This window comes from Hylobates moloch, unplaced genomic scaffold, assembly GCF_009828535.3.
Source record: "Hylobates moloch isolate HMO894 unplaced genomic scaffold, HMol_V3 SCAFFOLD_1, whole genome shotgun sequence".
Taxonomy (NCBI): domain Eukaryota; kingdom Metazoa; phylum Chordata; class Mammalia; order Primates; family Hylobatidae; genus Hylobates; species Hylobates moloch.
Genome location: NW_026652276.1, coordinates 146,700,496 through 146,717,303, shown reverse-complemented (window position 1 = coordinate 146,717,303; position 16,808 = coordinate 146,700,496). Strand labels below are relative to the sequence as shown.

The 16,808-nt window shown below is 42.7% G+C and overlaps 1 protein-coding gene across 1 annotated transcript in view; it reads right to left on the bottom strand.

The window, feature by feature from the left end:
- The window catches only part of RAPGEF5 (Rap guanine nucleotide exchange factor 5), a 239,561-nt gene extending 225,044 nt beyond the window's left edge, over positions 1-14,517 (bottom strand). Inside the window, exon 1 of the mRNA XM_032759601.2 lies at positions 14,201-14,517. Within this exon, the coding sequence (XP_032615492.1) occupies positions 14,201-14,431 (231 nt within the window). The 5' untranslated portion in view covers positions 14,432-14,517. The remainder of the gene's footprint in view (positions 1-14,200) is intronic.
- Between the last annotated feature and the right edge of the window lie 2,291 nt (positions 14,518-16,808).

Here is a 16,808-nt window from a genome sequence, read left to right as displayed (position 1 = left end):
CTTATAAAACTGAATGCCTTTAACACCACCCAAGTCACCTCTTGAATGCTTTGCTGCTTAGAAATTTCTTCTGCCAGATACCCTAAATCATCTCTCTCAAGTTCAAAGTTCCACAAATCTCTAGGACAGGGGCAAAATGCCACCAGTTCTTTGCTAAAACATAACAAGAGTCACCTTTGCTCCAGTTCCCAACACATTCCTCGTCTCCATCTGAGACCACGTCAGCCTGGACTTTATTGTCCATATCACTATAAGTATCTTGGGCAAAACCATTCAACAAGTCTCTAGGAAGTTCCAAACTTTCCCAAATTTTCCTGTCTTCTTCTGAGCCCTGCAAACTGTTCCAACCTCTGCCTGTTACCCAGTTCCAAAGTCGCTTCCACGTTTTCAGGTATCTTTTCAGTAGTGCCCCCACTCTACTGGTATCAATTTACTGTATTAGTCCATTTTCATGCTGCTGATAAAGACATACCCTGGACTAGGCAATTTACAAAAGAAAGAGGTTTAATGGACTTACAGTCCGCATGGCTGGAGAGGCCTCACAATCGTGGAGGAAGGTAAAATGCACGTCTCACATGGTGGTAAACAAGGGAAAAGAGCTTCTGCAGGGAAACTCCCCTTTTTAAAACCATCAGATCTCATAAAATTTATTCACTATCACAAGTACAGGAAAGATCTTCCCCCATGATTCAGTTACCTCCCACCGGGTCCCTCCTACAACACAAGGTAATTCAAGATGAGATCTGGGTAGGTATCTACCCAATTACCCAGAAAGAGAGGGAAAAAAATTCCAGGGTTGATTTTTCCTCATAGAGAATTTTTCTTATACCTAAAGAATTGTAACAACAGAAAATTTGAGATTGGGGGCTTGTTTTGTCTTTATATATTTCATTTATTAAGACAAGTTGGTACCCAACCTTTACCACTCCAATATTATTTATAAAAGCTCTGAAATAGTTTCAACCTAGCATGATGTTTCAATATAAAAGAACTAATAAACACACAGAATTGATATGTGTGGTAGTCCTGCTTCATGGTGAGGTTACTGTAGAAGATGATCTGGTTGACCCCCAAAACCATGAAAAATGTGTTTTATCTCACCAACATGCCCATTGCTGGAACCTATGGGCAAAGGAACCGGAGGTGTAATTATCCTATCTGACTATTTGTTACTTCATGAATGTAGTTTTGGCAGGCATTTCAGAACATGTTCAATACACGGTGACAAAATTTAGCAAGATCAAAGTCCCACATAAAGGTTTTATAATTCCTTTGTATAAGCTGACGATGCTGAGGGTGTCTGCGGAAAAAAAAAAGCAGGGGCAGAAAAAACATTGCTAGGCAATTGCAGAGAAGGAATGCCAATTCCTCATATAACAGCTTCTCCTATTCCAAACCCTAGCCACCCAGGTTTATGCACAGAAATGGCCCTTGATTCACATTCAAGTAGTCCTACCTTCTAACCAGAGGTCCAGGGACCCCTCAGGACCCTCTACGGTGAAGCCCAGTATCACTTTCAAGGCCAGGCCTTCCCTTGCCTCTCCCTCTATCCTCCACCCAAAGAGGGATTGGGCCTCTGCCTTGCCATCAGACTTGCCAGTGCCCATTCTGTTCACGAGTTTCTTCTCACCATGGCTACACCTCCCACTGTCACATTTTCTAGCATGGCTCTTACCTGGGCTCCTCCATCCAACAAGGGTCCTCTAGAAAAGAGCCCATCAAAGATGTGTGGGCAAGGTTCAGAGGCCCAAGTAGATGCTACAGCACAAAGGGACTAGTCATGACAAGCCTTGAACAGTCTAAGGCCTGGCAGCCAAGGGGAGACACAGCTGTACTGGAGGCTGGAGACAGGTGATGCGATTGAGGAGGGACTGCCCAGGGGCAGCTGCCATTATAGGTGGTCACAGACACTGCAAGCACCACAGAGAAAAAGAGAGCAAGCAGGAAGAATAGATACTCCTGGCCTCTTGCTCCTCCTGACCTACCACTGACTAAACCCAAACCTAAGCCAGAGGGCAACAGAGTCCTGGTGATGAACGTCCACAAAGGCAGCCTCCACGGTGCAGACCAGAACAGGGAAGGGCAGAGAGGACTCAGGATGGACAAACAGAATAGCCAGCATAGCTGCCATGGGCGATGATGCTCCAAATCCTCCCCCCTTTTTTCTTTTTTTAAACTGCCAGTTACTCCGTAGAAACCACCAAGGGGGAGTTTCCAAAATTATTCATTCAACAAAGTTCTTATAGTCAGAGTCCTCTATTTGGGTCTGGCCGTCATCATGGAGGTGGTAAACAGCCAGGCAGACTCCTGACCTAAGCAATGTTCTGATGGTGATGGTCACCAAACTTTTGAGGCCTTCTAGTTCAGTGCTACGAAGTGTGGTCTGTGGATGCAGCAACAGCACACCCTAAAACTTGATAAAAAGGCAGATGATTGGGCCCTGTCCATGAGCTGTTGAACCAAAGTCTCTAAGGCTGAGGCCCTGGAATATGTGTTTTAACAAGCCCTCCAGGTATTCTCATGCAGGCTCCAGTTTGAGAAGTTCTGCTTTAGCCCCACCCTTCACTGCAGCCTGAGGCTAACCTCTCAGAGACCCTGGACTGAGAAGCCCAGCCTAAGGGTCTCCTGACTCTTAACTTCCTCATGATGACCTTCAGCAGGATACCAATTGTAGAGCCTCAGTTTTCTTACTTAATTTCTACCAATATAACCAGTAAGATCTCTTTCAGCTCTTCAGAGAGACTAACTCTGGAATCCCTCAGATCTGCAATTTCAGGCACTGATGATGATGAGAGCACTGACAACAGCAGCAGCTCACGCTTACTGAGCATCCTCTACATAACTATGTGGGCACTGCCTGTGATTCACAGACGGTGAGGCCGCAGCATACAGAAAAGCTCAGTAACTTCTGAGTCTATAAAGACTTTATTCCAGTTACGAAAAGAGTAAAATAAGAATGTATATGAAAGCGCTTTGTGAAGGTAAAGCATTATATAAATCACGACAGAGTGAACACACAACTACAGATGGGCTTTTTTAAGATCTAGCTTCATTTGAGATACTCAAGGTAGATTAGAATATGCCTAGGCAGCTTTTTTTTTTTTTTTTTTTTTAGAGAGTTATGTGCCAAGAGCAGTGGGAAATTTGAATGCTTAAACATTATCCAAAAGAAGAGAAAACCACCTGGTAAGATCTCTGACAGACACATAGGGTTGCTGCCACTAAGTACTCTTCTGACACCTCTCCCAGAATTCTGTTTATGGCCAAACAAACCATTTAATCTTCTAGAAACAGATTTATAGATGTGTTCTTTTTACTCTTTTGATATGACAGATTCTTGATTTAATTAGATCCCTTTCCCATTTTCAAATGCTCCCTCTGCTAATGCATTAACTTCTCCCTCTCCAACTAAAGAGATGTGGTTAATATTAAAGACTCATCTTTCCATTTGTCTAAGATTCGCCCTAAAGTGTCCTACTGGTTGAGTTGTCATCTCAACACAGAACACTGCTTGGACCTTGGCCAGACAAGGAACAAGAAATAAAACCTGACTCCCTATCCCACCATTGGTTCCCATGATAGAATACTGGTATTCCATTTTAGAGACAGAGACTCACAGAAGTTATTTGATTTACTCCAGGTCATGCAGCCCTTAAGTGGTAAACTCATTCTAAAAAATGTTCTCTTACACCACAGCCAAACTGCATTTTAATAGATTGAAACAGGCATCATACTTCCCCTAATCTCCGAAAGTTATTATTATATCCTCTTCTCAACGTAAAAAAATTTTTTTTGCAAAGATTTCATTCCTATGTACAAATTCACAGCACAATATAATGAGTCAACCATTTGCAGTGTTTGTTCATTACAGTCAACATTTAGAGTGTCAGAGCAAGCAGAAGTGATAAGCTGTTCACTTCCCTCAATGGTAACCAGAGATAAAATAAATTTACCGTCAACACCAAAGTCCTAAGTGTTAGGCAATCACAAGTATTTGCATGTACACCTCATAACAGCTGCAGGTAAATGATTTGACAAGGTCAAATTCAACTGAACAACAAAACCACCAATGGACCGAGTTTAAGTTGCTAGACCAGTTGGAAAAAAATACAGGAAGACAACCAACTAGAATGCAAAAGCCCTGGTTTTCAGAATTGTAACTTTAGTAAAGATTTGTTTTGCCTTGTTAGAAATCCTGAATGATATTTTCTCTACAGATAATACAAACAGTACAAAATGAAAAGGATTTTATAAGCAAGAAGTCAATGTCCCATGAACAAAGCAGATGAATACAAAACAGATTAACTGAGTCATAGAAGGTAAGATCTGCCAACTCACTATACAAATTACAGTGACTCAAATGCATGTCTATATCTAATGTCATTTAGTTATATTCATGGTTCTCAGTTTTAGGAAATTTATATGTAAAGTTTAACTTTTAAATTTTGCTTTCCTAAAAAAAGCTGTAAGAAAACTGATAATTATGTATATACACACACATATACATATTTTAACACCCCCCCCCCCACTTACAATTTTGGTTTCTTCCACCTTCAACATTACTGTAAGGCTATTAATGCTTTTTGTAGGAAAAAATTTAAATTTATTCTCTTCTGACATTTAAATCATTACCTAAGCAGCATCAGTGTTCACATAGATTGTTAATATAATCTTAATTTATATTTTTCACACTTTATAAATAAATTGGGATTGTTTGTATACCCCATGTTAAAGCTGTGATTTACTATGATATTTCTATAAACTATGTAGCTATATTTTTAAAATAAAAAACATGGCTTACCATAGTTCCTTTATTCAAGGACACCAATAATTTTAAGATATACCATCGATTTAATAATAGCTTTATAGGGAGCAAAACAGTAAGTACTTCTTCAAATGATCACAGCAACTGTAAGATACATCTCAATTTTGAAAGTGTCCAAATGAAAAAAGAGAGACTCTAATCAAGGACATACATTAATTTTCTTATTTAGAGAGAGGATGCAGAAGAAGTGTTAGACTGTATAATATGGAGTCAGCCTTCTTGGGTTCAAATTTGGCTCCTTCTCTTATTGGGTGATCTTAGGCAACTCAACCTATGCCACATTTTTCTCTTTGGGAAAAGAAGACCATGAGACCATCTGCGACATAAGATTGTTGTTACCAGGTCTAAATGAGTTACTGTTCTTAAAGTACTTCAAACAACATGATATGATAAATGTTATATTAAGATTTGTTAAATATTAATAGTTATCATCATTTTCAGCACCACCACCTACCAGGGCTTATCGAAGCATTTGCTATATTTGGAGGTGAATGATTTCCAATTCAACACCAGTAAAATATTTTGATTCAAAAAAAATTTACTAGCAACTGAATGAGTACTTACATCAAATTTTTAGAGGAAAAGGAGAGAAAAGGTAAAATAATTGTAAAACCATGATGCTGCTTTCTGGAAGGCAAGTTAGAGAAGCACTTTCTAACCAGGGGTCTTGTGGCACAGGCTTCAGAACATCCACAAGCCCTCTGAAATGAGATGCAAAATTATGTCTGAATGTGCATTTCTTTTGCTGTGCTATCTTTTGATTCTTAAAAAGGCCTGGAATCCCCCCACCCAAAACAAAAACAATTAAGGTAATTCCATGCAGGTAATCATAGTGCATTAAAAGGTAAACATACCAAAATTTAATTTCATTAAAAGATATTGTGTATTCTCAATGATTTTATTCTATTGTAAATAGGTTCAGTTACTTTGACAGGTATGTGTACTTCCAACTTCCTAATTTCAAGTTGCTTAAATATCAAGCATGTTACCATCAGAAACATAAATCCTGGGTTACAAGGAACTCATTCTATCTCTTCCAGTTTTCCATACAGGCCAGAAAAGGAGCTTGCATGCCTTATAAATCTCCAAGTAGATGTGTACTATGGAGCTGAGAAAACAATGACTTCTAGGATGAGTCATCCCAAACCTTCATGTTTCTTGTCCAATGGCTGGTATTGCTGGGAGATGACTGACAGCTACTCTGCTCAAGCCATGGCCAAAGCTTGTGAGTAAAGACTGATCCCTTCTCATGAAGATAGAGGGTACACTGGTGGTTACCAGAGGCCAGGAAGGGTAGTGGAGAGGAGGGGATGAAGAGAGTTTGATTAACAGGTACAAATATACACTTAGATATAACTGATGGATTGGGTACGGTGGCCCATGCCTGTAATCCCAACACTTTTGGAGGGCGAGGCATGCAGATCATGTGAGGCCAGGAGTTCGAGACCAGCCTGGCCAACATGGCGAAACCCCATCTCTACTAAAAATACAAAAATTAGCCAGGTGTGGTGGCACATGCCTGTAATCCCAGCTACTTGGGAGGGAGGCTGAGGCACAAGAATCGCTTGAACCCAGAGGTGGACGTTGCATGAGCCAAAATGGTGCCACCTTACTCCAGGCTGGGTGAAAGAGCAAGACTCTGTCTCAAAAAAATAAATAAATAAGAAGTAATAAGACCCAGTGTTCCACAGATCAGTAGGGGCCAGGAGCAGTGGCTCACACCTGTAATCCCAGCACTTTGGGAGGCTGAGGCAGGCGGATCACTTGAGGTCAGGAGTTGAAGACCAGCCTGGCCAACATGATGAAACCCCGTCTCTACTAAAAATACAAAAACTAACCAGGCATGGTAGTGGATGCCTGTAATCCCAGCTACTCAGGAGGCTGAGGCAGGAGAACCACTTGAACCCAAGAGGTAGAGGTTGCAGTGAGCTGAGATCCCACCAATACATTCCAACCTGGGCGATAGAGTGGGACTCCATCCAAAAAAAAATAGGGTGACTATAATTTAACATTAATTGATTGTGCATTTCATTTCAAAGTAGCCTCAAGAGAATAATTTAAATGTTCCTAGTATAAAGAAAAGAAAAATATTTAAGGTGATCAATATCCCAATTACCCTTGATTACATGTATCAAATTATCACATGTACCCTGAAAATATGTATCAATAAAAATAAATAAATGACTGATCCTGGAAGCCATTACTGAAGAGAGTGGAAAGAGAATGAGCTGTGCTTTACACTAAGACTTGAAATGTTTCCTGCATCCATTGTTTCAATATACCATATGTTGTTATCCTTTCAAAGTTTTAGACATGATACTGCAGACAAGCTATAGTCTTTGAAATCAGGTAGTTCTGGGCTCCATTCTTTGTCTGCTATTTCCTAGATGGTTAGCCATGGGAAAGCTTGCAACCTCTCTGGATTGTAATTTCCTCATAGGTGAAAATACCTCTTCCCTTCAGGGGACTATGGAGGCTTCAATCTGAAGAAGACCTACCACAGTGGCATCTGTTGATTTTCCCTTGTCCATACCCATTAACGAATGATTTATCATAATAATGATTTGCCACAACAAATCAAGTCACTGATTTTAACTATTTTATCTTCATATAAAATCTTATGATCTCTCAAAAAGTACTTCCAGATCATATATCATTACTGGAATTATCTATACTCCTAACAAAGATTGTTATGCAGTATTGAGGCAAAAAAATCACAAGTGCTCAAAGTCACTACCAATGACTTATTTCCTACCTTTCCAGCTATTGCTAGCTACACAAGTTGCCAATTACTGCCACATCAATTTAGGAGAAACTGCAAGTATGAAATGAAGCCTATTTGTTATGGTATCAGTATTTAGACACCACCTAAAATACTCACTATATGTTAGGATATCATGTGCTTTTAAAAAATAGAATCCAACATTGCATATGAAAGCAAAAATGTTTGTGTCTAGATTTCTATAAATATGTCCATGAAAGTCCTTTTGCCTAGAGTAAGCATCCTGCCAGGGACACAACTATTTAAGTTCCAATGTATCCAACACTTTATATTATCTCTATTCATGGAAAAACCTGATCCACTGTGTATGTCATTACAGAGGAAGAAACTGAGGCTCAGAATGCTCAGAGAATAACTCATGCAAAGATAACAAGTGATAGCACTGGGATTCAAACCCACTCTGAAGCCACAGCCTGTGTCTTTTCCTGGGATCTAATTATGTCACCAAAGTGTGGGGGTTGGGAGGGAAAGGAAGAAATAAATAAAAAAAATATTAACTTGCCATTGAGTTCCTTTGCTAGAATTCACATGAAATTAAATGAATCTACAGTTTCTTTTCCTTTTTCCCAAATAAATATTTTTGAAATCGGCATCCACAGAGCTTTATTTTATCTGTAGCCATAGCTAACATAGTTTTACACCAAGGATCAGGATAGTAGTTTGTTCAGCAAGCAGAGGCAGCGAAGCCAATATTTCTCAAATAAGTTCAGTATGTGTCCCTCATATCTGATCTGACTCACCCTTCCTGGCAGATGCATGCCTCTCTTAATGGCCTTTATCTTCTGGCTGCCATAAGCAGATGAGAACAAAGTAAGTTGGGTGAATTCACAAGGTTTTTGGATTGACCTTGATCAAGTGAGCATGGCTGATTTTGCTTATGACACATGGATGCTGTTTTGTTTTGTATTTTATTTTATTTTATTTTACTTTATTTTATTTTTTTTTTGTAGAGACATGGTCTTGCTTTGTTGCCCAGGCTGATCTTGAGCTATTTTTAATTTAAGTAAATATTAGTTACCTTTCACCTATAACCACAATGCTTCTCCCCACTTCCCCTAAACCCAATATGTCAATAATAAGCTTCTGTGTGCTCAAATAAAAGTTAAAAGTCTGACATTATTAATGGCATTTATTTACCTCTCCCAGAGTGGTAAGATAATATCAGCAGGTACTATAAGGCTATCATAGTTTAGAGTAAATAGACCCTTTGCCCTCTCAATGCATTTGAGGAAAACTAAAGTTAATTCAGAGCATGGACTTGGCTCTACGGAAACAGGATACTTAGATGCAAACCTCCCTTCTGGCACACACTCTGTAACCTTGGGCAAATTACACCTGTGTTTCAGTTTCTTCATCTGTAGAATGCAAATAGCAGCATCTAACTCATACGCTTGTAGTGAGAGTTGAAGTTTATATCAGAATATGCAGGGTACATAATTAAGTGCTATGATGTTAGCCATTGATTTCAATTTAAATACAAAGAATAAATGACATGCTTTGCCTGTAAAATAGGTGCCTAAAATGGCGATACATTGGGCATACTGGTATATAATTTGGATCGGTTTCTATTTCTCAATCAATAAAGTCAAGTTTCTAGCAGCAGAGGGTATTGAGTCAGAGATAAAGCACTCCAGCTTGGACAAAGGGAAAAGGGATACTTTGTTCCTTTTTGAGAGGGAATCATCCGGGCAAAGAAAAAGAGAGAACCTCATTCAGAGGGCTACCAGCTGTTCTTCTCAGTTTCTCAATTTTGAAGAGCACAGGCCATACGAACCCTGGCTAGTGAAGGGTGGTTAAAGAGAATTAGGCCCTTCTGATGGCCAATCCAAAAGCTGGGAATCACTGAAGGTCTTTGGTGAGCAATTTGGCACAATTGGTGAATCATTCTGGCTGCTGTAAATGAAACAGATATCAAGACATTGAAGACAGTGGCAGAGGCTGCAGAAAACATCACAGCAGCCAAAGCCCAAAATAAGTCAGTCCCAGCATTTTGACAGTATATATAGAAAAAGGGAATAGCTGTTATCAGTTCTTTTATTAGGGGGAAAATATCAGTCTTAGAAACAACCTGATGAGAAAGATTTAAAAGGAAACAAAAAAGTAAGGTAGGAGGCTTAAGACCAAGGGAAAAATAATGCAACCACTAAGAGAGGTAAAAGATGGGGAAATGAACGCTTGTCAGTTTAAAAAAAAAAAAAAATTCAACAATGCTCCTTGGGAAAATGGCTGATTTCAGGGTTTCAGGTCGGGAGCAGCAGAGTATGGACAAGATACACTTAGAATATCTTGTGCCAGAAAAGTAAGAAAGGTATTTGAGTTTACTGGCCATTTAAAAAGTATACAGGAGACAAAGATAAACCAAGCACCAAAAAGGATATTGACTGAAGTGACAGAAACAAATACATTAAGATTCATACGTTCTTAATAACACTTAAAAAAAAAAACTCACTGGTTCTCACTGGAGGTTGTTAAAGCACCAAATCATTACTCTGATAGTTGATAAAAGGAAAAAATTAAGACTTTTCCCTGTCTATCCTACACATTGTGAATTTCAAGAGACCTAAATAATTTATGAGGGAAAGTTCTTTATAGACCGAATTCCAATTAATAAATGCAAGAAGAATGATGGATTTAGATCATCACCATTTTGCAACCCCTAATGAAAAGGATCTAGGCTACAACAATCTGTGATACTAAAATCATTAAGTAGAAGGCAGACAGCTAAGTGACACTACCTAAACTCACGAATCAATCTTTCCATCTCAAAAAGAGAGATATCCAGACATTATGTGTCTCATGATGTGATGCAATAGGTTTTACACAGCACCATCAATGAAGGTTACTTGTCTTTGAACCTGAATCTAATCAAACCTCTATATCTAACTGCCAGATCACAGGAAACAGAGAATAGAGGAACAAGCTAAACATCACCACAAGGAATCAGTCCAGACAGTATGATGTTCTACAGCACAAATGAACCACTCTCTTCTGCAAATCACTGGCATGAAAAAAGGGAGGGGAAGCTGTTATAAAATAAAATAGATTTAAAATCCTAACAACTAAATACAATATGTGGACCTTGTTTAGCTCCTGTTTCCAACAATCATAAGTAAAAAGACAACTTTGAGAAAATTTGAATATGGAAATTATATTTTTAAATTATCAATATTTTAGGTGTGAAAAAGGCAAAGTTTTGCTGTTGTTTTTAATGTCCTTATCGGGACCATAAACTGAAAAATTTGTGAGTAAGACAACATGATGTATAGAATTTTGTTTTAAAATGCAATAGCCCCTACAAAAGTGTATGGAGGGGGAAAATAAATGAAACAAGACTGGCAAAATGCTAATAATTGTTGAAGCATAGGTGTTCATTATACCATTCTCTCATAATCTCTGTTATACAATTAAAAAAGTTAAAGGGTTTTGTCAGGAACTCAGGTTGTGCATTACTTTGCTACTGATTTTTAAGAGGTCGTTAGGGCCCTCCCACAATGTACAACTTAGTCTTTCCCTCATTTGTCTTAAAGAAGTGCAAAGAGTCTTAACCAGTATGCATGCTGAATTCAACACAACTAGAAGTGACTGAACTGAGGAACCAAGGAACTCAGGCATATTAACCAAATGACAGTTTGATTTTTTCCTAGTAACAGATAGCCTACAACATAGTGAGATCCTCAGTCTCTAAAAGAAATTGGAAAAAAAAATTAGCCAGGCATGGTGGTGTGTGCCTGTATCCCAGCTCTTCAGGAGGCTGAGGTGGGAGGACTGCTTGAGCCCAGAAGGTTGAGGGTACAGTGAGCTGTGATCACACCACTGCACTCCAGCCTAGGTGACAGCAAAACCCTGTCTCAGGAAAAAAAAAAAAAAAAATAGCCTATAATGCACCTGGGTTGAGCAACACAACCCACAAAGAACTTTGTTAATGTCAGTTGATGTCAGATTGTCCAGGTTTGTGGGAGCTCAGGGCAGCATGGATAAGGACCGCACATATTCCTAAATCAGATCTTGGTCAATATAGGAGATGAAAACTCAACCAACTTATGTAACGCACAAAACTGTGTCTTTACTAGTGGTAATGGATTTCTGTTAACTTATCCCTGAAGTCACACAGCCCCAGTCTGGAGGTACGGCCCATGAGACACAAAGCTGAAGGTCTACAAAAAGATCCAAGCCATGATTTGTTTGCATTAGCATCACTGCCCAATCCAAGGTGGTTAACCAGACAATCCCAGATGCTAACAAGTCACCAACCAACCAGTATGATACATATTCTACTTGTATCGCTCTTTCTTTCAAAACCCCTGTGTTTTGAACTGTTAAGTGTATGCCCCCCACAAAATTCTTATGTTGAAGCCCTAACCCTGAATGTGACCTTATTTGGAGATGAGATCTTTGAGAATTATTTAGGGTTAGACTAGGTCATGATGGTGGGGCCCTCATGATGGGATTAGTGGCCTTATGAGAAGAGGGAGCCCTCTCTTCCTCTGCATATACCAAGGGAAGGCCATGAAAGGATATACGAGAAAGTGGTCATCTGCAGGCTGGGAAGAGAGCCCTCACCAGAAACCTAATCAGCCTACACATTGATCTCAGGCTTCCCAGCATCCTGAACTGTGAGAAGATAAATTCCTCTTGTTTAAACCACCCAGTCTATAGTATTTTGTTATGACAGCCTGAGCTACCTAAGACAAGTTCATATTTCACTTGTTTTTCCCCTTCTTTCAACCCCCTTCCTACTTTTTTGATGGGGAAGATTCCAAAATCACAAAGGTGGTTCCAAGGCAGAAGAAAGGGTAAATAAACAGTCAAATAAAGTCAAAAAGTATGGGTTTCCAACATTGGAAAAACTGACAATCAATCTTTCTTCAATAAAAACTGGCCATGAACTTAAGAAATGTGTTTGGGAAGTCCCAAAAAGAAATAATACAGTATTAGAATCAAAGAGGGTTAATAAAGCATACATTATTTGAGGTAACCACATTCAGAGTAATTAAAAAATAAAACTAAATAGGTATATTGACAAAGTATACAACACCATCCCATACAGCAAGAAACATGAGTATGAATGCAAATAAATACTATAGATCTATTTAAACAGAAACCTTCAGCAATTCTTGTCACAGACTGCCTGGCGGCCCTCATGTCTTCAGTATTCTGTGCCATGAAAAAGTAACCGTCAAGGATAATAGAAACATAATTTGACCTACTTTTCCCTAGATTCCTGCAAAGTCTATAACTCCAGTTCTTGTTTATTTCGACACCACATCTTGGGGACACATTTCCTCACTTACTTTGCAGGCAATCCTAAATGCCACACATGTTAAGGCCATTTGTGGGCAATTCCTAAACTCTCTGGGTCACCGACTTTAAGAATGTCCCATCACACCCACAGAATCCTCAGAACATCTTCTGAGATGGACCTGGGATGGACCATTTTCCACCTGAGATGGAAAATGCCTAGGAAAAGAGAGATGCAGCCGCGAGAAGCTGAAGACCTACATCAGTTCAGACCCTTCCCTACCCAAAGGAGGGAGCATCAAAACAAGTGGTTATCCCTCACTCTCAAGTTTACACAAACCCATCTCTGAAAGTGCTGTAAGTCTCCCAGTAAGGTCTCGTCTTAAGTCAGACAACACTGCATTTTAAAAATTACAGCCAAACAGGAAAGAAAAACCACATTGATGCAGCTTCTCATTAAAGACCACTTAATAATAAATTTTTAAAAGATGAGTAGAACCCACCAAAGGTGCCGCCAAACCCTGGTGAGCAGGGAAATCTGAGTAAGTCAGCTCTGTGTCCTGAGGCCCTGGCGGGGCCTCCTAGGTGGCTTCTTAAAGATCCCAGGAGACAATCAGCAGACCTTCCTGCTTCTCTTAAAAATACAAAACATGCCTGACCTGCTCAGGTCATTAGATGCACTTAGAACTCAATGAGGGACACTCCTTCACCAGGAAATCATATCTGAACACACCATCAGGAAGTCAATATTGAAGGTTCTTGGGGGCGTGCACTCTCCTGCTCAAGAGGGTGTCCAGGAGTATTAAGTGCTGGAGACACCGGAACCCAGGAACTGGAAGCTCACCCAACAGCTTCCGACTCCTGGGTCTCCCCCTCGGCGGTGGGGACCACCAAAACCAGTCTCAATGCCCAGAGCTTGCAACAGGACCTCCAAAAAAAAGCACACACGTCGCATGCGTCCTGCAAACAGGGATGCCGCTCGTGGGGCCTGAAGGTTGCGGTTGGGACAGGGCTGGCCGGCTGGCTGTTGGACGCTGGACACCTGCAGCTTCCCCTCCCAGAAGAGGCAAACAGCTCGTCTTCCGCCGATGCCCGGTCCCGCAGCCTGAATCCCGGGGCCCTGGGGTTAAGTCAGGTGCACCTTGCGGGGGTGGGGGGACGGGGAAAGCCGTCGCTCAAGGGGTGGCACCTCAAAACCCGCCGTCCCGGGCCCCTCTTCAGCCGAGTCCGGCAGAAGGGCGTCCCTTCTGCCACCTCCCCAACTTCCAGACGCCCCCCTCTGCGGCCCGGGGGGGTGGGCGCCGGCTACACGTGCGCGCCGCCCGTGCCCACTCGGACAGGGCCGGGCCACTCACCCGGCCCCCAGCGGCGCTCCGCTTCCTCCGCAGCGTGAGCCCGCTCCGCAGCAGCGCGGGCAGGTCCCTCAGCCGCGGCCGCAGCGACGCCGGCGGCTGCTCACGCTCGGGCTCCCGGGCGCTGGGGCTGCGGCGCAGGGGGCCGTCTGCCGCCACCACCGCCGCCGCGGCGGCCAGGGCCGGGCTCTCGCACGGCGGCTGCATCTTGACGGAGCCCACGGCCATCCTCATGCCCTGACGGCGCTGCGGCGCCTGGGGCTCCTCTCCACCGCGCTCGCCTCCGCGCGCCGTCCGCGCCTTCGCCAGGAAGCGAGAGGGCGCGACTGCGGCTCGGGCGCGGGGCGCGCTGCCAGTCGCTGCCCATTGGCGCGCGCCGCGGCCCCCGCGAGGCTCAGCCCCGCGCACCTCCCCTCCCCTCCTCTCTCCTCCCCTCCCCGCCCAGGTGCGCCGGCCCCGCCCCGCCCCGCCCCGCCCCGCCCTTTCGCCTGCGAACGCTGCCTGGGACCTGTCCCCCTCGGATCTCCCACTCGGGACCCGGGAGGAAGAGGGCACCTTGGGCACCGGCTCATCCACAGATGCAGAATTCCCAGAATCTCCGGCAAACCCGCTCTTCTGCCCTCTCCCCCTGTCCCCCTACCCCTTAGGCTGAAAAGTCCTGCTTCACTTCTTCGAATAGCCAGGGGTGGACTTGGACTTCAACCAAGTGTGCTGGAGAGTCGTCCGCCCTCCCGCGCCTTTTGCACAGCCTGGCCCTCATCGTAATCTTTACTCCTAGTAAAGGTTTTGGCCAAGGAACTTCAAAATAGGCACGCTACAAGGCAAACACCATGAGGCAGAATTGCTTTGTGCCGACCCTTCTTGGCACACCCATCCTTAAAGGACGAAGGGAGAAAACTTTTGTTGGTTATGATAGGTGTTGAGCAGAGTAGCTGCAAGTCTGGTGACCTGAAGGTGAATCTCTGTTAGCATGTCAGAACCTGACCTTCCCTGAAAGCCCGCTGCTGTGATGAATGTGCTTGGTGAACTGTAAAGGCCTGCCGTGGTGTGAATCATTGTTTACACCCTTCCAGGAGGCAGGAATTCTGGATCATTGAGAGAGAAACTATTCCAGCAGTGCCTTAAACGCCAGGGAGTGTGAATGTTCACATCCCAGCTCAATCTGTCTTCAACAAGGGCCAGCCAGGGTTTTCACTTCTCATCAGTGGGGCGCTGGGATCCCCATCTTTGTCTAAGACTTACAAAAGTTGAATAAGCTTATTCACATTTTTTAAAAATGACAAGAATCGTAGGAGGTCAGGGTCCAGAGTTGGTTTTCCATTGTGCCCTCAGCCACTCACATGGTAGGTGCTTGGCAAATATGTATCAAAACATGCCATGTAACAAAAAAGGAGGAACGAACTGTGACCTCTGCCCTTAAGGAAGGTAAGATTTAACCTAGGAGTAGATAAACATCCAGAAAAACAAAGATATTGCACTTGTACTCTTGCTAATTGCCAAGTAAGTGTAGGTAAGACCACTTCAGGCCACAGGAGAGAGAAATGCTTCTGGCCTGGGATGGGCAAAGCTAAATCCACGAAAGGAAGGAAGTTTAAACTGCACCTTAAGGGTGAGCGGGGAAGATTCAACCAGGCAGAAGGAGGGTAGGTGTCCTCCAAGTAAGGAAGAAAGACATGAGGCCGGGCGCGGTGGCTCACGCCTGTAATCCCAGCACGTTGGGAGGCTGAGGTGGGCGGATAGCGAGGTCAGGAGATCGAGACCATCCTGGCTAACACGGTGAAACCCCATCTCTACTAAAAATACAAAAATTATCTGGGCATGGTGGCGGGCGCCTGTAGTTCCAGCTACTTGGGAGGCTGAGGCAAGAGAATGGCGTGAACCCGGGAGGCGGAGCTTGCAGTGAGCCGAGATTGCGCCACTGCACAACAGAGTGAGACTCCGTCTCAAAAAAGAAAAAAAAAAGAGAGAGAAAGACATGAGAAAAACACAAAGGTGGTATCACACAGAACTCACTGGGCACTGAAAATATGTCATGCTAGTGAAGGGAAAGATGACATAATGAAGAAGTGAGAGAAAATACCAGAATGGATGCTAGTAACACACTGCAGAAGGCCTTAAACCCTGTCACCTTAAGCTGTGTGTGTTAACTGGAAAGGACTTTATAATAGGACTCCATAGTCCATTACAGTTTCCAAATACCTATCACATACATTTATCCAAGGCTGAAATTGCATTTGTATGTTACCATGTCAGACTCTATCCGTTTTTACAGTGTTAAGATATTGCAGCTCCAGTTGGTAATTGGTCATTGTCTTGAGCCCCAGAGTGCCACTCACTCCCATACCTCCAACTTCCCCATGACATACAACTAAAGGGTGAACACCTGGCCCACTAGAAGCCCTCCAGAACACTCAGATTAATGGGTGCTTGTGCCCTATCAGCCCTGATGACAACATTGAATCATACCATGAACTTACTCTACTCCAAAATAGAACACGTATTCCGTCTCCTGGTCCAGGTTCCTGGTCTTCAAACCCCTTCACACAGTTGCTCAATGCAAGGCCAACATTCCTTAGATTTTATGGGACAGACCAAGTGTCTAAAGTTCAAG